The 22,153-nt window shown below is 36.9% G+C and overlaps 1 protein-coding gene across 1 annotated transcript in view; it reads right to left on the bottom strand.

Moving 5' to 3' along the window:
* ADAMTSL3 (ADAMTS-like 3) overlaps window positions 1-22,153 on the bottom strand; it is a 184,739-nt gene that overhangs the window by 93,248 nt on the left and 69,338 nt on the right. The window contains exons 3-4 of the mRNA XM_010571932.1: window positions 6,888-7,015; window positions 4,435-4,480 (exon numbers count right to left, since the gene is read on the bottom strand). Of these exons, the coding sequence (XP_010570234.1) occupies window positions 4,435-4,480; window positions 6,888-7,015 (174 nt within the window). The remainder of the gene's footprint in view (window positions 1-4,434; window positions 4,481-6,887; window positions 7,016-22,153) is intronic.

Raw genomic sequence — 22,153 nt, 5'->3', positions numbered from 1 at the left:
GGGCGCGGGGGGGGGGGGGGGGGGGGGGCGCAGCACAAGATGTGGGACAGGCAGGCAAGAGTGAAGGATGTTCTGGAAGTGGGCAAGGCCACCCTGTCAGACAATGATACATGGGCCCCAATCCTCATCCTGTTTGCATGTCTTTTTGGTTTTAACCTATTTCAGACATCAATTCATTCTGTCATTCTCTCTTCCCTCTCAATATTCCACATTTTTTATTGTTTGTTAAATATTTTTGGTACCAATTTCAGGGTTTCTCAGATTTCCTAATTTCAGAAAGAGCTCTTGTCCTACCCTCAATCCACCAAACCACAGCCAGGCTGTTCATAGGTTCATACACAACATAAGGAGCTGAAGACGTATCTATGAGGTCTAATACATGAAAATGTTGGCAAAATAATCGCATCCAGATCTTGTAGTGGAATGAAGTGTATTTATGACATGACTTATGAACATATTATTAGACAGACTGATCTGAAGAAGATGCTTCAGACATGACTACCATGCAGGTTAAAAAGACATATATATATTCCTATTCTTTTGGTGACAGATGATTAAAAACTACTGCATTCAAGTGCTAGCTTCTTATGAAATGTATCACTTCAGTTTTGGCAGTGAGCACTCTTAGCCTTTGAAAACAAAGCTAACCTGGGAAATCTGTATCTTTGTAGGCAATGTTCATGAACAAAATATGAAGGTTGCATCAGACCCTGTGACTCCTGCCAACAATTACTCTGCTGAAAAAAGCACAAAAGAGAAGGCAAGAAAATAACCAGTAAAAATGATGACACCAAAGAAAGTCTAGCCCTTTGTCTAGTTTTATTCTTTGAATCTCATTTTGTTGAAACCTGGCCAAAATTGATGAAGTCATTGTTTTGTTTTCTTTTTGAAATTAGCTTCAGCTTCTATGTTTTTCCTATGCAATTTTCAGGCCACTTCTTAGTAAAATGAAGATACCTGAGCTAGAAACCCTAGCCACGAGAGCCATACAGTGCATCAGCATTATAAATATAAAATAAATAAATGAATAGATTAGAGAGAAACTATGCAACTCAAGGTGAAATACTATAGGACTAAAATAGACACAGTTCAGCCAAGATTTTCTGAATGGGATAAATGAACTAGTTAAGAAGTGGATGCTGGGACAATAATCTGATGAATATGTTGAACAAGTGTGAGCATTATCTGCATGTAATACAAGTTTATAATGGAATTAAACATGGGCAAATCTGTTACAAAATAGTGGTTTTTTCTTACTGTAGAAAAGTCACTCTGGCAAATGTATCAGTGACTTATTGGCACATAAGAATGTGAAATTTATGGGGAAAAGGCCCAAATAACTTGTTCTATGAATAGGACCCTAAAGGATTATCTTAAACACTTCCATATAGTGCACATCATAGCATTAGAATGTAACAGTATATACAAAAATGGAAATATAAAAAAGGGGGGGGTAAGAAAGACTGAAAATCTCATTGAACAGGATATAATGAATCATTTATATAGTTTATTTCTCTAAAGTTTCTATAACAAAAGCTGAAAGCATACATGCAGTTTTAGGAAGTCATGCACCTGGCATCTCAGTTATGATAGAAAGATAAGCAGGCTATACATATGCCTTAATCTCAGCAATTATTTTGTTGCTAAGACCTTAAATTAATTTTTTTGATTGAAATATCACTAATATTATTCCGGAACTATGCTTGAGTTCAATGAACTTACTACTATTCTATTACAAATCCAGATGAAACCAATTTTCTGGTAAAATGATTCTTGTTCTTTTCATTAGAATGACACACATATTAAGTTGTGCTTCATTTGTACTCTCCAATATAGATGTTAGTGGTGTAATGTATCATGTAGCAAAATTACATTTGCAGACAACTTTACACAGTGTATATATACTGAATGTCTCATGTGGTTAACAATAATACCTACTAATATGGAAAGAAGCTAGTATAAACTCTTAATTTTCAAGCTAAAATTTTAGTCCTAAAGTGAGAAGCATTCATTAGAACTAATGCTTTGGGGAAAATTATATCATCTGAAACAAAACTGGTCTAGTAGTCCCAGGTTTACATTAGGTGTAAGCTCCCATTTCAAGGTTAAGTCAGGTCTAATGCTGGGTTTGAATGCAGTGACACCACATCCAAAGATCAACTGTATTAAAAGTGGAAGTCTCATGAAATATATTTTTCTCAGGAGTTCTCCATTATCTGATCCATAATCTAGGAAAAACCATTCCTGAGAGATTCTGGCTGTATCTGAACTGAAATGGAAATGTGATCCCTTTCAGACATGCCCCAAAAGCAGAACTGTAAAGGCAACTTCCTGTCTGGAAATTAACATTTGAATCATCATAAATTCAAACAGACTCACATACAAGACGCTTGCCACTTATCGCTTTAAAAAAAGTCCTAAAGTTAAAAAACAGGCCCCAGTGACTTCAGAAAAACTCCCTGGGAGTTCAGAAAGGATGTGGTAATCATCTTAATTTTCTCTATGCTGAAGCATAGAGTACCTTCATTTCCATCAGTTTTTACTGCATAATCCTTAAAATGAACAGTGTCCACAATTGCTCTTACATATCCTAAAAGCATGTAGACCTCTGCTCATAGCAGAAAATATGCCCAGATTGATCTCATCTTTCTCCTTTTTCTGTACACTGCGTAGTTTCCTAGTCCTTTCGCTGGAGGAACAAGGTATACTATGTTGACCTGTGTACTGTTGCATAGGAAGCTGTAGTGCATGGGATCAAGTGTTTGGAGGTATATTACTGTATACAATGCATACAGCTAGATATCTAGCTACAGAATGTAGCAAATAGATTTTACAGTGGCAGTTTGTTTATTGCTTACGTACTGGCTGGCTGCAATTTAGTTTATCACACAGCTTTAAAAGATTATGGCATTTTTTGCAGGTGGCATTTTTGTTTACGAGCTAGGGACATCACGCACAGAGCTGCTAGGCCTTTTCTTCTGAAAGGGCAAGTGACCGGGTTTGTCTCCAGAATCTGATTTTTGCGCGCACTGGGCCTGATTCATTAATCACTTCCACTAGCTTCTGCCAGAAGAAGCTTAGGCTGTGAGCCGCTGTGGTGGAAAATCCATCCAACACCGAGGAGTGGAGTGTTAGAGCAATTCAAGGTGCTAGCAAGCCTTGTTCTTGAGGAGGGCAGAAGCCAGCTGGCACACAAGAAACTGTAGGTGTGGCAAACTGAAGAGTGGGAATGGCCAGTTCTCCCAGGAGATATACTGATTCAAAATACTTACTGGGCAACTTCCAGTGTCAGGCCTCCTAAGGAGAACATGTCATACTTCACAGCTGCCTGCTGCTGGCAGAAATCACAGGGTTGGCAATGACATGAGTATCACCTGTGCTTGCCTGGGTATAATTCAACCCAAGGGAACTGCAGGCCTCACCTTTTAAGGGGTATTTGTGTGAAAATTGCTGCCTTTCTCCCAGTGCTAGAGGCAGATTAATCAAATGCACTACAGTAAAAAAAAAAAAAAAAAAGATGTTTTTGCTTTAATTACTTTCTCTCTTTTCTGGAAAGGGTTTACATGAATGTCACATTGTACTGTAAGGCAATACGTGCAAGGGGGTGACTGCTGACCATAAACCATCCTGAATTATTGTGTTTGTACACATGGTCTGTTGATCAGTGGTATCGCAAAGTCCTGCATGAGCTGCACACCTTGAACAGACTACAACATCTGGGGTGGAAGGCAGCAGCTGTTTAAACAGCACAAAACATCACTACAAATCAGTTGAGCACAAGTCATGAAGTATACTGTATGTGACCGGTTTTCATAAAATGTGTCTAAAAATAAAATGTGATTGCAACACAGTAACAGCAACTGTATAGTGAAAACTCCAGCTTTACATTCAGTCACAGAAATTGTCTATGCCAGTGTACCTAAATACACATGCTTTTGCATATAGACACATAAAGATCTGGACTTAGGCAAACAGAAGGAATATAAGGAGTAATTATCCAATTTAAGATTTGAAAGGGACACAGGCAGTTAACCTCTTTGCTCATGTGAAGAGTGCCACCATATCATTAATGATCACAAATAATCAGGAGCTCAGTTTAATGCTTCATCTGAAAGACAGCACCCCTAGGAAAAGCACTTGCTAGTTTAAGATGAGAACTGACTTTTTAATCCTCCAAAATGTGTAACTTTCCTAATAAATTATATTAAAATGATATATTCTGAATCACAATTGGCACTATAATTTCAGAAGAAAATGTCCATTTGGGAAGCCTAAATTTGAGACCTCATGGTGTCATGCAGACTAAAATCTTTAAAAATGGTAATAATGATGGAAACAAAATTACGCACCATAAGGTTTTAAACAAGAAGCAGCATTTCTTAAACTTCAACACATTGTTTGAATAAGTAAAATAGGATTACAGGCCAGACTCACATTACTACTGCAGGTTTTGTATCGAATATTCCGACCTTCACAGTTCCTGAAAAACAGAGTAAAAATGGTTACACTGCATAACAGCAAAACACAACCTTGCCTGTTTTACAGCTAGTTATTCTCTTGAAAATTAGACTTTTATTGCTACTGCCGGACCATAATTTGGACTCAAAATACAAGGTTTAAATACAAAGGGGATCTGGGGACTCAACAGGTTACACTGCTGTCTCTCTTCAGCAAAGAACGTGTGGCTTTCCCTGTAAGCCCAATTTACTGCAAACCTTATGAAAAACACATTTATTTTGTGAAAAAGATTTCACAAGGCACCCCTAAGCCTGATCTATGCTGACTTCAGCAAAGCTACTTCTAATCCACAGGATGTAACCCAGAGGAAAAGAGGATCAGAATATCTAAGCAATCCTTAAATGAAGTATACGGCTAATGAGCATTGATTTTCCTTTCTCCTATTTTGTTTAGGAAAGAAAAAACAGCCTCAAACCTTTCCTTTCTCCCAAAAACCAATGCAACACTTTTGAAGAACAGCACGTAATTTTACTGACCCAAAGCCATATGAGCAGAATTAATAATTTTAAATGAAATGTAATTCTTATGGACTGCATGCATTTCTAAGGTGCACAATGCATGTGAATCCTGAAATCCAAGCAATTCAGATCTACAAAGTCTGTTGTTAGTAGCTGAAAAAACAGGCATATAATAAAGTCATGATTATTTATTGTGGTCTCATAGATATAGGGATGTGCAGGTTTCACACTTTTTTTAGGGACACAGTTTGCCAAAATTCTCAATAACTGACCAGCAGTTTTGCACAGGGCAAGATATTATTCTTCTTAAGAATGGCAAAATCAAGCCCTTGAAAGAACTGAAAACACATTTCAAATGACTTGACAGGAAATTATAATTTGCAATATCTCTAAAATCAGGAATAGTGTTCTGGAATAATCCCTTCATACCAAAAAGACCTGCCTTACGTTAAAGAGTGCATAAATGTATAGCTGGTAATTTACAGCTCGGATTAAATTTTCCACTTTTTGCATGAAAAATTATTGCAAATATTAAAAAATTCTTTAATGTGTGTGAGGGATTGAAAAATAGCATTTGAAAAGGAAAAAGCAATTGATGCCTGGAGCAAGAGTTCAATCAGCTCAGCTGAAGGTACAACTCTCCAAGCTCAAGACATTACATGTCTCAAATTTCCAATCTTTGGCAAGAATGATTGCATCACAACATGCAAGTTAAAAATGTTTATGATACATACAAATGTGAAAACTTTGTTTCACAATTGCGCATTTCCGGGACATTACAACAACAGTAAAACACAGAAAAAAACCTTTTAAACTACACATTTGTCAAGGTATGGAAAACATATGTTTTTCACAGGGGAACACATTAAAGATATTAATAAAACCACAGTGGAATTTATATTGCTGCAGTTTATTGAGCTCATTTCACAGTCCCTAACACACTGGTAGAATATCAAGGCTTCTTGCTGGAAATATTACTCTTCTCAAAGATCTTTGTGCATTTTGCACTAAAAGAAACAGGCAGTGTTTTAATCAATCATCTTTAGCTATGTATTTCATAGTTTGCACTTAACTAGCGTATCACACTACAAGCCTTCTTTAAGAAAAATTGACTTCCTGGGAGATACTGCATTTAACTTAAAAAATCTCAGCAAAATAGAAATTTAAACATAATCAGCGGTTTTTAAAATGTTTAAGAATAATTCAAGTAAAGCAAGCAATTATGGATGCCAGCACAGATGCTTCTAAGCTGGTTGGGATCTCTTCTTGCCTGACTACAAGCCTATTGCATTACTCATACTTTTAGGATTGTAGCAACAAGTCCTACATTAGTCCAGCTTTACTACTGAGGTAAATTGTTTTCACCATGTACGCTGTTCTCTTCAAGCTACACTGAGGCTTATCCGCCAAAACATATGGCCACCAGGACCACTGCATAGAAAGAACTGGCAGAGGAAAAGTTTCCTAACAGAAAGCAGCGTTTGATACATCTATATGTGGAGTAAGTCACTTGTTTTTTTACTGCAAGGAAGACATGGGGGAGCCTGTGCTTGAACATTACTTCAAGTAATGTTCAAGTGCAGGCTAATTTGGAGGCAGGTAACTCACCATTCACTTTATATTACAGTGACAGAGACTTCTCACAGTATTTGACTGTACTAAATAAATCATTCTTGTTATTCTACAAACATATTTAATAACATGCTGAAGTTCTATCAGAGATGAAGGCTCAGATACTTATCTAATATATTATGAAAATATATTGAAAGTAGGATTTAACAACACTTCATCTGTACACAGCACTTGAGTGCCAGAAATAGAAGCAACAATGCTTCTCTATAGACACCATCAGAGCACTGGGAAATACGGCAGAGCTTCAGAAGAATAAATACATACAAGCATGTGGCTTACCTGCCATTTAAACATCTCCTCAGCGAGTAAGAGGCTCCCCCCCCACAGGTCCGTGAGCAATCACTCCAGGACCCCCAGGCATCCCAGGAGCCTTCCTTATCTTCATCAGAGCGGGTAATTCTGGAGGTCTGAAAAAAATGGAGGATGGAGAGGAGAAAAAAAGCATTAATTGGTTTGGTACAAGTTTTACTGCTTAGCATTAATAGTACTGAGTATATTACTTTGCTGCTTATTTACAGTACCTCAGATTTATTTACTATTTTAATACATAATAATTACATGGGAAAGGAAGGAGAGTCTTTGAAGATACAGTGTATCTGATGTGATGCCTTCGGCTGACAGGACTGCTACTTCCAAATATGCTGTCATTACCAACATACGGATGTCCAACACACTGTGTAAGAACTACACAACTGATCTCAAGCAGCCAGACCAGGCATCATGTTCTGAGCAGGCTGCCAGGCTTTCCAAAATCCTGACCAAAGGAGTTTCATATCCAGGACTAATGAGAGGACAAAAGTCTCTTTTTATCTCCTAAATTGTGCCTGCACTGAGCAGTAGCACGGAGATTAAGCACCTCAAATCTTTCATAAAGTGAATGCCCAGAATTGCAATCAGAAAAGCAAAGCAAGAATACAACTTAATTATAAAAAGTGCTACTAATTTGAAAGAGATTGGGGAAAAAGGCTTAAAGAGTGATTTTTAGGCTATAGCAATTAAACAGTGATTTAAGCTTAAATTCACTTACACAGTGCTTCAAAAACATTATTACCCTGACACCACAAATATAAAAATCAAAGATTTGTGACAAAACCCAAAATTCTGCTTGACCCCTTAAAAATGTCATTTCTCACTTGCATTGTATCCTGTTTAAGAAAATTGATGTTTCCCAGAGAAAATTCCCAAAACATTTTAGAACATGGCAGCTAAGCACAATAGTTCAATATTAAAAAGTAATATGAATCAAAGTATTCAATAATGTCTTGCTTTAAAAGAGTACTCTTTGGTTTATGATTTTCTTCATGAAGAAAGCATAGGAAAATCAAATTCAGGATTTCCCCAAGCATTCTTTGACATCACTACAATTCCTCAGCAGCTGTTCTATTTACATGCTACTTTCATTCCTATGTCCCTGCAACCTTTAAAATTTCTCTCTTGAAAAAACATGCACAGATTTTTATAACAAAATGTCAAACATAACAATTCCCTGAGAGTTGTCAGACATATAATGGGCCTGTTATCATAAAGAAATTAAGATTTTTAGAACCCTAAATTACACCCAGACTGAGATGAAAGCACCAATTTCTCTAATCACCATGGTGATAGAGTTTGCACATAAACTACTGCAAACATAACAATGTAACCGCTATTAATATCATTATCAATGAAAGCCATATTGTGGATAAAAATGAGGCAATGAGTCATTTATCTCAGGTGACAGAAAATATTGACCGATATTCACTCTGCCCCAATACAATTCCAAATGAGAGAATGTGAAGAGTTCATCCAAGCTTTACTGAAACAACTATTTATACAGCCAACTTTTTATTCCCATTGACTTCAGTGGGCATCGAAGCAGACCTCAGATAGATAAACAAAGACACTACATTCACATGACTATTTTATTTTTGACACCATAGGAAGGCACAACTTAATCAGATGGTGTTTCAGAATCTTTACTCCCCCTCCCAAAAAACAAGCGCACAGAAACACCAACCAAAGGGCTGTAAGCAAATATAAGGCAAAGAGATAAAAACATTACTAAATAAACTGCATCCAAGTAAACATTTAAGTCTTCATAAGTGCCGAAAACAACAACAAAAAAACGTTTAAAATGCTGAAAAGATTTTCATGAGCGACTAGATCCAGAGAAGCGCAAGAGATTAGTGTATATCCTAATACTAAACCAAATGAACACACTTTAGTAATCCATATTTTCTCTAAGAAATAACTTCAGTAAAGCTCATGAGAAGAAGACTGAGTACTAATTTCTTCCAAAAAGCCTCACGAAAGTGATTTAAAAGTGAGGGATGTGTAATTCAAGTCTTATAGAACATGGGGGATAAAATACATAAGTCTCCTTAAATTCAACAGTACAGATAAAGTCAGCTCATCTTCAGCTGTGAAGAAGTTAACTCAGATAAAAGCCTACCAAGCTTGAAGTGAAAATGGCAAACAATAAAACCAAAGCTCTTTTCAAAATAGCACCATACAAGAATTATGACTCAAATACCGTGCTGTGTAGGCAAAGGCATCTCTCTATTATAGTAAAAAATAAAAAAATAAAAAAAAATTCATGTGCCACAGAACTTGAGAAAACTGGCCTGTTTCGGTGAATGAGCTGTTACACTTAGGATGCATTCACACAGCAGTTTTAAGCATAACTATTGAACAAGCATCATTTTAGAAACCCAAATGGCAAATAGTTAAACTTAGCTACACTTAAGCAGAACTAAGGACTACTCAAACACATTTTAAAGGCATTAATAAGAGTAGGCAGATTTAGTATAATAGTACTACTCCCCATAGTTAAGCAGCTAACAAATGTCAGCAATTTCCAAACTTTTCCATCCCCTTCTCGAAAATCTTGAGCTTGTAAAAAAAATTTTGTTAATTGGAGGATAAGCTATCTCCATTTGAACAGTAAACTGCAGAAATTGGTCTAAACACATCAGTGGCTCCTTAACTTTCTTGCTCCCCTAAGTTTACGAATTTTACAAACACTTAATATAAAGCTTTAAAAATGTACTTAGGCCAATCTGCTGTTCCAGAAACGATAGAGCCCAGCTCTGCCAAGATCCCCAAGGAATTTTCACATTGGCGTTGGGTTTACTTTACATCAGAAGCCAGCTCTGAAATGTCTGACACTGAAAATGGAACCAACTGCCTTCAATCTTGAGCAAAAAGAGCTCAGCACTTCCCAACAAATCACTCATCACATGAAAATAAGTCAAGATGAACAAAAGAGTCACTTCTTTCAAATTTATGAGTGTAAAATTAAAGTTTGTCCTCCGTAATCCCAAGGCAAATGATTGTTTTTTAGTATGTTGAGAAGTGATTAAACTTATGATATTAAAAAAGCAATACATGCCACTCTTTCTTTTAGAATAGCTAGTTTCTTTTGACAAAGCAGTGACAATGCCTAAAATAATCCTAACTTCATCATTATATTAAAACCAGCCACATGATATTAACAGAGAGAATGTCATCTAAAGCCCTAAACAATGTCCAGTTGTTCACTTACCAAACTGCTTTGATAAAAGCCATTGTTCTGAACTGTATCTAATTAAAAAGCTGTAAATACTAGGATGATCAAAGCAGAAGTTTAGGCCAACAAAGCCTTCTTCAGAATCATTGACTAATTCAGTGCCTGCAGTGTTGATTTAAACTCCAGCTAGTTCAAACTATTTGTCCCATGGGAAAGAGTTAAAAGCAGCTTGCACTGGCTTAGTAATTTACTAGCAAAATAATATTGATTTACTAGCTGTCTGGTTTCATAAACTCTACATATTACATTTGTCTACACCATGGTACCAAATTGAAGTAAAATAAAGAAAAGATCATCAACATCATGATTTAAACCAACAAAACCTTGGAAGCTCATTTAGGAATTAAATCAAGAGCTAATTGCAATTGGGCACAAAAGGGTATTATTGTACCTCAGGATTGCATTCATGGTTTGCTTCTTAACTTCAATTTTTCATGTTTTTATTGTTTTCAGCCATAACTCTAACACGGCTCAGCAGTGAAGCTTTGCTGAACCATATTAGAATGGAAGTGTTTTTCCTTTAGTGGTTTAATTTTGCAACAGATGAAGTTCAACACGTACATTAAGTACATTCATTGTGAAAGTATGTATGTACCTACACATACATAAATGTGTGCATATACATGCATATGTGTACCCATGATGTAACATGATCAAGTAAAGCCACAAGTGCTGTAGTGAATCCAGATAAAATAACTTAAAACAGCTATAAATACAACCTAAATGATTTGCTGCTCTTTACGCAGTTGATGGGAAAAGGCGTCACACTTCCACTGGATCCAGCTACGCTAGTGGAGTTGTGTCCATTCCAAAAGCATCACACGTGAACACAGGGTTAGATGCAAGCATTGCACTCAAAGCAACATTTAAGAACATATACAATGTTCTCTGCAGAAATTAATCCAGTTTATATGATAAAGGTAGTTTCAAATATTTCATCCCAATCTATGTATCCAATCTACAATTCATTTTGAAAATATGAAAGTAAGAAAAGAATAAGTCATGACACTGCACACGGGCCTGGGCAAGGATCACTTGAATCAGGGGATGGGGTAAAATAAACTCCAAGTTTTGAAGCACTTGGTGACATAGGCAGAGTCTCAAAAGACTGAGATGACAGTATGCCAAGGTTTCCTCAAGGTCTGAGGCCCAGTAATGTGCAATCTGAGTCTCTGCTGACAACCCTTACCTAACAGAGGCAGCCCTTCTACATGGAGAATTTTACTGAAAGTGTGGCACTGGTAGATTTGGACAGGGGGGTGAAATGTTAGCGCCAGTTTCCCTTCTTCTATCCAGGCCTCTGTTTTGCTTCTGCCACATATGGGCACATACTGTAACACCATGTTCTGCAAATTATTTGTGTGTTTTCAGGCCATACTTGCCTTGCAATGTACTACTCAAAGTAACTGAATATAGCAAAAGTGGGCACTGAGGTAAAATAAATGAAATCCAGATGTTACCAGGGCTGATCATTAACCTAAAACAAGGGGATTTTTACTGTCACTTGTAACACCCAGTAAATAACAACAGCTACATTAACACACATTACAAAAATCAAACACTGTGCTGTTATACGGAGAAGAATGAGTATTTGGCCAAACTTTTGTTTGGCTGTTATGAAGGATGACATAATTGTCTTGAATTTGGTCATGCAGACTTCAAAGGAGATGTGGTGCCAGAGAATGAAGGTCAGTTTATGCAGTTTTATTATTCTTCAGACATCCATTACATAAGGCTTGGATATGTAAATGTTTAGCATTCAGCAAAACAAAGATTCAGCTTCTCAACAGAAATGCTCCAATACCTTAAATGTTTGTTTTCCAGAGTTTTTAACATACATTTTGCTTTAAATACAAACACAAGCCATGTACATAGCATTTGACACATGAGAATCATTGTAACAGTATGTGTAATGAAAGAAACGTGGAGACCCAACACTCAGATCTGCAAGTGTCCCCAAGTGACAGTCCCTCTGCCATGTACATATTGCGACACAAACTACCCCAACTTCTGCCCTGTGATGTGCCCCTGAGCACTTCCCCAGAGCAGGGTGCCCAGCTCTGTCAGGTTCTAGAAGAGATTCAATGCAACCTCTGGGCGGCATCTACCAATGCAGACCATGCCTAGGGCTGGATGGACATATAAAACGCTCTACTCAAACAGGTTAGAATGATGTGGCTCACAAAGTAAGACTTTGTCACAACAAGTAAGGACTTGGTTATGCAGAAATATTTACCAACGTATCCGCTACTATGCCGATGTCACTGCAGCTCTCTGGGTGAGTGCTCTTTGGTTTTTCTCATGGCTTCTTATCAACGTGGTTTGTATTAATTCAAAAAGGCATGCCAAACTCCAAAAGAGAATCCCCATAAGGAGTTACATTGGCACAGCTATATCATATTATTATTTGATAACACATTGCATACAACTAAATTTCTCCATACAAAATTTAGATTCTCCAGATTAAATTCATCCAAGTGAAAGAACCTATTGAAGGGTATAAACACCACTTCAGTCCCACTGAAGGCCTAAATTAAGCAATACCCAAAGCTCAGTATTGGCCCTTCTCCCAGGAGTGAATTTAATCCTTGATGGTATTTTGAACAGAGATGAAGCATTTCCTTTTTATTGCTTCTTCCCACTCTTACAATCCATAAATACTATTAACACTATCCTGGCTTTCAGAGTCTTCCAAAGCACAAGGTTATGTTGCTGTTCACTAATCTTCATGTGCAGCACTCCACTATGCCATTTTCTTCTCATACCTACAACAGCTCCAAACAGAGGTAGCGCAAGGAATTGTGGCACTGAAGGGAAAATACCCTGCTTGAGTAGCTCTGTGATGCGTTTCCCAGATTCTTCTTCCCAGAGACTACATGTAGTGGAAAAGGTATCATATTGCACTGTTGACTATATCCATGAGCAGAGTGCATAACTGAAAGAACAAGTATTTACCTGCAGATAATCACTGGATATGCTGTTCAGCCTTACAACTGTGTTCTTCACTTTTAACTCTGGTTGTTACGTTTATGGCTTTGTGACAAACTATACTAGAAATCTCTTTCCCTGCTAAGGTCACCTACAAAACCGATTTACACCTCTCTCTTGTACAATCGAAGTAAGGTGTAGAGTGCAGAATACAGATTTAGGAAAAACTATTTCAGTTGTGGCAGCAACTAAATAGAAGAACAGTCAAAACTTATTTCCAGACAAATAAGAATTATTAATGAGATCTTGCATTACCTGATTTTAGCAGAAAAACTTCCACTTGTTTCGTTATGACAGATTTCAAGACATTTCCTGATATATTGCTGGGTGCACTATATATTACCTAATTGTGCGCTGTATATGTCACTAAGTTTAATAAATCTTTTACTTATATGTACCAAAGCAAATACATCTTATTCTGTATGTTAAAAAGGACAATATCTGGAATTATAAAATCCTGGAGAAAAAACAACACATCATTATTTCAGACTGATAAAAACCACCTGAGAGTAAATATAGCTATTTTAAGCAGATGTTTATAAGTAATTAGTTTTAATATTACTAACATCATTTCAGTCACATTAACTATTCCTTGCACTTGGCTTCCCACTGCATAGGGGTGTCCATGCACTACAAACTGATTGCAAAATGGAATCTGAGCCTGGTAACGAAAAGAACGTTTCAGAAACACAAGCTAGTAAAGCTCAGCAACGGACCAGGAGAATCACCAGCAAGAAATGAGCCAAAAGGCAAATGATGGACCTATTCAGATACATGAAAATACATCTGAGGGCTCAGATGTAGTTTAGAGTTCTCAATGTTGAATTCTGTAATATATTTTCATTCTACAGCAGTTTCGAATAAATTCAAATTCAAGTTTTGGAAAATAAAACATGCAATAGAGTCACACACAGGAAATATTTACAGCATAATTCATTTTGATGCTAAACTGAAGGCAAATCCCAGCATGTTTTTCAGTATTATACTGCATCCAGATTTTCCATTGTCAGTGTGTTGCAAAATTTCATATTGACAACACAGGCCTGCACTGCAGGAGTTGTCAGGACAAAGTTGGAGGTTTTGGCAGGTGGAGCAGGGATACTTGAGGCTTTTGGCATCCAGGAAGGGATGAAATGTTGCTTGGCTGTTTGGCACCTATGAGCTAGCTGAGGCTTTTGGCACTGAAAAGAGTCTGTATCACCTCCTTCCTTCTTTGTGAGCAGTAACAGAGGGAACATGGAATTTGTGGGCATGGAGAAGGAATCATGGTTCCCGCCCTAACAACTGCAAGCAGAAAGCAACTGCATTAGTAGAGCTGACTCCTGCAGTTATTTCTGCATCTAACAGCAGCTAAGGACAGCACCTACCTGTTTCTGTTAAAGGAATCAGCACTGAAGTAGTTAAAGCATAATTAAGTTGCTATTTTTCAATTTCTGAGTTAACTACAATGTTCCAATGAGTTTAAAAAAACCACACAAATTCTAGTTTTACTCACTGCTGACAGGTTTTGATGACCAACACTGAAGTCCCAGGGCACATTTTTATTACATAACTGACTTTTACCAGAGGAGCACTTGCCTCTGTCCTCTCCTCTGGACAATGGCAATCTGTTTTACTTTCTTGGGTGATCTTCCATAAATTACTGTTTTGACAGATAAACGTCTAACAAAGAGAGCAATCCTTTTTAAAACCCTGATAAGCATGTCCTGCAAATACACATCACTGACAATGCACCTGACAATCCAGACTTGGTTGCCCAGGTTTTCATTAATGCTTGCCCAAATAGAGCCGTATGAGCCCTGTAGATGCCTTATCTGCAATGGTAAATTTTATTCCACATTCACCCATACTAGAGCAGAGACAACATCTTAGGACCTGAGAACAGGGAGGAAGGCTAATAAACAACTTTGGTGATATCTAAACAGTCAGGCAAGAAGTCCATGCTTCTCTAACGCTTTTAGGTCCAATCATCCAGGACAGCTGACCAGGATCAAGAATATGAAAAACTTTTCCCTGGGTTTCCAGTATTTCACTGTCTTCCAAGATTTAGAAGTACATGTGAATACGTAGCTGGAAATACATAAATTTGAACTCTCAAAACATATCCATTCCTCTGAATCTGCCCCATCTGAAATGAAAACTACACTGAGAAATGTTTAGCATCATTCCAATTCCCTCCACTTCTAAGTGGTCTGGAGAATTAGAACTTAAAGATTTGCATGTGTAGCTGGCAAACAACTCAAAAGCCACAGACCTTGGGAAAAGCCCAGAGGTTCTGAAAGGGAACATAACCAAGAAAGCAATATAAATTGTAGCACTCTTTGCCCACTTTCTCAGTAGCCAGCCTGAGGCAAACACTTGCCAGGGCTTGGAAGAGAGATAAAGGCAGAATTTTAAAATAAGCAAAAAAAGAAGGAATGGGATGCTTTAGAAAGTTTATAAGAAATATGATATTCCTGTTTAAAATATCGATTATATTAACATTCCCAATGCAGAATTTGAAAGTTATATCCTAATAAGTATAAAAATAATTTTTAAATTATAATCAATTACATAAGATTCTCCACAATATGGTAATTATTAAATATACAGTCCTTGCATTTCATTGTGCAAAGAAATCTTGTCACAGTCATAATGAGAACATTTTCATTTTCACGTGCCAAATACAATACGCAGTCTTAATACTTTTTGATTGCAGCTTTTAAGGCTATGTATTGTTCGTCCATTTTACAGATGAGAACCTGACCTCAGGAAGGAGGAGGATAAGGTGCATTATGCAAGTAGCACAGCTGAGAATTACATCTCAGTGTCCAAAGTTGGATTTTAGTGCCCCTTACAGAGCTCTTCCACCTCCTATTTTGCAACTACAAACATTGTCCTTTCTACTGTGTGTATCTACAGTAGGTATAAAGTATGAAGGGGAAAACATAATCTTCAGGACATTTTGATATGTTAATTATCTCTAGGCCTACTTATATATAAATCTGCATTAACAACATTCCATATATTTCCCGGAGTCCATAAAAATTCTAAGAATTCATGCAAGCTTTACTGAATGCTTATTCAAAATTTGCACCTGCATACACTGGGTTTTTCCACCTTCACGCTGCACACCACATGTTCCTCATCCAGCATAAACAGTGTGATGGGTCAGCCAGAGTCCAATGTGCAGAATTCCTCAGGTGCATAATAGAAAAAGAGATTCCAATTTCTGGGAAATATATCTGGCATTATTTTTTTGAATTACCTTATTAAATATATTTGCAAACATCCAAATAAAGGTGCTTTTAAATACTTTACCATGCAATTTTAAAAACTGGTCTCAAAAGTTAAAAACTGCACCACTTCAGCACACGCAGTGGAAAGAGAAGAGCAACACTGATAAAAGGATGACCGTTATGCCTGTGACAAAGCAGAGGATTTCCATCAGCTTCCAAAGATCCCACATTGGTGCCACTGTCAAATGTGCAAAATCTTTCCTGTCGAGGCTTATTTTTCAGATTTTTTTCCATATTCTGATGCCATATGAAAGTGCAATCATACTTCAGTCATTACATATTTTTGAATGCTTTTAAATCATGCTTTTCATGTAAAAAACAGTACAAAACAAAAAATCCTAAACATTTCTCCTAAGGGTCAGATACCTATCCCAGACTCATCTCTTCTTGATAAAATACCTGTGCCTCCTCATTTCCTTCTTGAACTGTTTATTTGATGGAGACCCAATTGACAGTAGTTGAGGAAGTCATTCCAGGGTAAGGAGAGCTATGGCAGGAATGCTTTGAATTACTGAGGCTCTAGATTAAAATTAATCAATGAGGTAGTAAATTTACAGTTTGCAAATAGGACAAAAGCGAGAGGGGAGAGCACAGGGTGGGACTTCTTGTTTTTCAGCCTACAGGTAAGCTGTAAGAACATGGAGAACAGACCCTGACACAAAGCCAGGAGCTGTTACCACAATCACCATCAAATTTCACTCCTGCTGATTTGTGGTGGTACTGGTGGTATTTGCCCAAATTAACACTGCAAACCCTGAAGTATAAGAAAGGCTATTCTGCTTACATGACGTGTACACGCAATCTGAGTTTACTTGGATCCTAGACAGTACAACAGATTGACATAATGGTATCTGCTTGTTCCCACAACTTTATCAATTACTGCATTATACTGAACTTGTTAAAGGGTTGATTTGCCAAGACTCCTGTGTACAAAACTTGCAGACAGGCTATGGAAAAGTAAATAAAGATGGAGTATGGGCATTTAAAATTAGTTATATGTTACATACTATTTACCTTACAGTAGATAACACCGTAAACAAGCTTTATCCCATCACAATGATAAATTACGTATTTAATTTAAAGCAATACCCTAAAAGCAATCACTTCAAAATACACAAGTCCTTAACATTTACGTACAGTACCTCTATACACATGCTTTTGAAAGAAAATTCATGTTTTCTCTTTCTAATTGTTACAACCTTTTTTCCTTTTTTAAGAATTTGTTTAGAGGATTTACAATGAAAAAAAACACTGAAAAAAATCCTTTTTTTCAGGAAAAATTTACTGCACCTCTAACATTTAAAAGAGCCCCAATACATATCACATATTTTAAAAATTTGTTTAAAATAATTTTCCTGAGTTGAGACACTGTCTGCCAAGTTCCAGCTAGAAGCAAAATTTTATGGCTAACTGCCAAACCTATGAATAAAAGGAGTTTATAGGGGAAATACTGACAGAAGAATAAACTGCAGCAAGAGCAGCCAGTATAGAAAAGTCTTTCCTGTGCATTTTGTCTATCCATAATCTGCAATATTCATAACCCTGGATATTGGGATATTGCACTCCTGCCTGGCTCAATTTCATGCCAAGATTATCAGTAGTGCCAGACTAATGATTTCGTTATACATATTTATACCATATCACCCAGATGAGGCATCCAAACTTCTCATTTGTGAGCTAGAGATTCGATCCATGCCTCCTGACTCACCCTGCTATTTAATACGATATGTAGCACTTTTAATGGTAATATTTCTATAAAAGTAATGCAAAGCAGATCACAGAACATAAGCAGATACACCTGGCAACAGAACAAATGTCAAAAGGAAAAATATTAAAGCCACATTGTTAGCTGACAGCAATTATAAGAATCCTAATTTTCCTTTCCATAAATGTAGAACAATTAAGTTTATCAATTTTGAATTTTAAAGGCATTATTTTATGTTGATGTATTTCTCATCGCTGATTTTTAGAGTAGGTATCACTTTGTGCAGAGCCATTTTAAATTTATATATTAAAGGAGAAGACTTATTAAGCCCATAACTGAGAAGAAGTCTGACTGAAGTTAATTCTGCCCAAAGTAACTCTAAAACTTGTCAGCCTGGTCATGGTGCCTCTTTAGTGTGGCATAAATCAAATTTAACAAGATGAGTTTTCTTCTCAGAGAAAACAGTTCTTGCCCCTTTAACCGTGAGCTGATCTTTGGGTGATATTAAGCAATGGCATAACTGATCCAAAAATCAAAATATAATTTTAGTGTTTCTTTTTATTACTCATGCTTAACTTGGAGACAAATTTAATATTTAAGTTTGCTCAGCTTCACTGGCTCCAGCTGATTTCCTGCACTTGAAGAACACTTTCCTTCATTGCTGTGAAGAGCTCACTTTACACAAGGGTAGCCTGACTTGGAGATGTTGTGAACCTTCTATGGTGGGCACCTGCACTGGTGAAATGCATCCTTAAGCTGCTTCTGCCACTATTCTGTCATACGCGTAACTTTTGTTTGATCACTGGTTATTCACAGTCAAGAGCTTGTACCAATTCTCAAGCTTCCTCCAGCTGTGTTCTCCCACATACAGCAAGACATACTCAAATTCTTCAGGAAGTTTTTTTTTAGATAATCAAAAAAACATTAAAATAACCCGCCTATAGCTCATCTTGCAGAGGATCCCAATATGCAGAAGTTGTAAGCCAAAATATCTTCTGAGGGCAGATTTTTGGATATCATCATTGTACAGGTTAAAAAAACACAGCATTGCTGAGAAAAAAGTCTTCAAAATTAACCTCCGTGTGCAGAGAACACTTTCCCAGAAAGGTATTTTATGTGGGATTAAAAATGTAATATTCTCTTGTCATTCTTTTCCACTTTGAGTCAAATAAAATATAATCCACTGAAACTCATTTGATATCTGGTGAATAGTTTCCCTTTTATTGATTTTCTAGCTTCCAGCCTGGGGAGAAAAAACCTGTCAAGGAAACAGTTACAATGGCAGCACAAGTCTAGATCCAATTCCCAAAGAAATAAAAAAAATAAAATACAAAAAAAAATTAAGATGAGGGCTTCATTACACATGTGGGGTAAGGACATATATTTCTCCTTTTGGAAAAATGTTAGCACAACTTGCTTTCTCTTCCGTGTCCAAGTTCCCGGTTTTTAATTCTCCAAAGACAGAATTATCTAACCAATAGTATTCATGGTAGGAAAAGACAATTTCATCTATCTTGAGTTTGACTCTGACTTCATTCCAGATCTCTACTACTGTGTATGTTTAACTGCAGTATCTTTAGCACTCGGCACAGGGTAACAGGCCTGGATATGGAATATTAGCATGACTCTTTCCATATAGGTTCAGTGCCAGTGTTTCCTATTATCAGTCCAATATTTCATGGTTATTGTATTAGCTTCCCAGCAGTACTTTCTCAAAGTCCTGTAGCCTGAAACCTCCATTAACAGATGCTAAATACAATAGTTGTTTTTCACTTTTAGATCTTGCAAAAGCCCATAAAAATGAGTGGTCAGTTTGCCCAATTTTCTAAAGAAATTTTCCAAGATTTGAATGGGCAACACATAAAACCACTAAAAATACTCTTGGCAGCTCATTCATTTGGATTGTGTTCCTTCTGCCAAGCCAACTAATGAATAGCTTATTCCAAGATAGGACTTCCGCATGAATTTTTTGTAGTAAAGGTAAGAATATCTATTTATATAATTCCCTGGTTGCTTGTATTTGAAGGGTTTAGAGAAGGGGTGGGGTTGGGGTTGGTTGTTGGGTTTTGGTTTTTTTATTAAAAGGGACATTAGCCTTTGGACTTAAGGAAAATCTGTGTAAATACATTAACCAGCAAAGCTCCTTTTTTGTTTTTAATTCTGCCCTATACTCTGGTAAATGAAAGATAACCAAAATACTACTGTTAGGCAGTTAGTGAATAAAGCTTGATTTAAAAGCCACTGAAATCAATGGAAAGTATCTCACTGACTTTGTTGGACTTTGTATAGGACCTACAAGAACCACCTGAATTCCATGTCAGATACAGCCAAACTAGAGACGTGGATGTGATTTCTTACACATATGGGCAGATAAAACATCAAAGAAGAAGGGAAACAACTCCTACATACTTTTCTCAAATTTATTTCTTCTACCAGCTTCCATTTATCAGTGTTCTGGCTATAAAGCAGGTATTTGGTTGGAGTCTAGAATTATGCTTCTTCAAATACCCACAAAAAAGTTCCATGTAAGAACACCATCCTTTTTTTGGCCACAAGAGAAAGAAAACAACATCAGCTCTTGGTTATCTATTGAAGCCAAGTTGTGCCTCAGATGCCATGGACTCCCCCCCAACCCCCAAAATAAGTTGCATTTGTTAGATAAATTATGATTGTTTTACCCTTGTTGCAAAGAGTTGTCAGTCACATTTTAGTCGTGAAAAGTCTCCCTCTTACCATCATCTCATCTCGCTCTCTGGGTTAAATATGAAAATATTTGCACTGATACTAAATGAGAGTCTTGAGAACAATAAGAAACTTCAAACGATTCCCCACACATACATTTTAACCACATGGTATTTTTTCAATGTCTTTAGTATAGATAAGCTCTTTTTTTGGCATGAGAGATGTATCTTTTATGTCTTTTCATGTATTCTGTATACAAATTTATTTTGAAAGCCTGAAACAACTTCCTGCTTGTTTGCACACTTTTTTTCCCACCAAAATACATAAAGCTAAATAATTTAAGTGAAGATTTCCAGAGAGCTACGTGACCAATGAGCTACACAGTGCATCATACGTAGCTAACAGATTTTATACTAGTTCACCCACTGTCAGATTCCAAACACTTTTGAATGTTCCACATGTTATGGCATTACTTATTTCTCTTCCAAAAGTATACCCTCACAAAAAAGAAGGCTCGTTTTCCCTTAAAAAATAATATCTTGCTCACCATTTATCAGTTAATTCAAAGAACACAATATAATCAGTTTACTATATTTATGTTGCTGAGCACAAAGGCAGATCAGCACCAATTTTTTCTTCCTCACTCATGCACTGCATCTAACTTTCATGGGTTTTGCACGCACGTCATTCAACTCTATTAAAGATTATCTGTGTAGCATCTCCTTGGTTCAAAAATAGAGAACAAGCTTCTCAGTCTTTGCAGAGATGACAAATAGCTAATGGTGAAAGTATAAATTTGGCTTGTGATCTCATTCTCCTTTCCCCTTTGCATGCTCAAAGCCACAACAGCAGCTAGATAAGAATAAAGGAAAAATAATGTAAATTAACTACAACGCTAAGTAAATGCTGGGTTTTGGACGGTTGTGCAATCCTGATCACCAAATACATTTAAGAACAAGCTAGACAAATAACCCTCAGGAAAAGTTTACTTGAAGTTGATCCTGCCTTGGAGCAAAGGAACAGACCAGGGTTTCTTCCAGAGCCATTTTCTGTTTGATCTACAACAGACATTTAGGGAGGGGAGAAGAAGGGCTAAGATTTAGCTACTCTGAAGAAGCAATCAGGATTCTGAAAACAAAAGTAAGGAAGGAAAGGTCTATCACTGTTTTAATCCATATGCCTTGCAATGACTCATATTTTGCTTGGAGACAAGGTCCATCTCTCAGCTATCTGTTCTTTCCCAGATGTGTGTCCTGGTTTATGCCTGCCAGAGAAAACTCCCTTCCAAAACACACTATTTCACAATATATTTCCTGCTTTAGGCAGCACCCTTCAAATCATCTAA

Source organism: Haliaeetus leucocephalus, unplaced genomic scaffold (genome assembly GCF_000737465.1).
Source record: "Haliaeetus leucocephalus isolate CR32 unplaced genomic scaffold, Haliaeetus_leucocephalus-4.0 Scaffold339, whole genome shotgun sequence".
Classification (NCBI taxonomy): domain Eukaryota; kingdom Metazoa; phylum Chordata; class Aves; order Accipitriformes; family Accipitridae; genus Haliaeetus; species Haliaeetus leucocephalus.
This window is presented reverse-complemented; position numbering and strand designations above follow the sequence as displayed.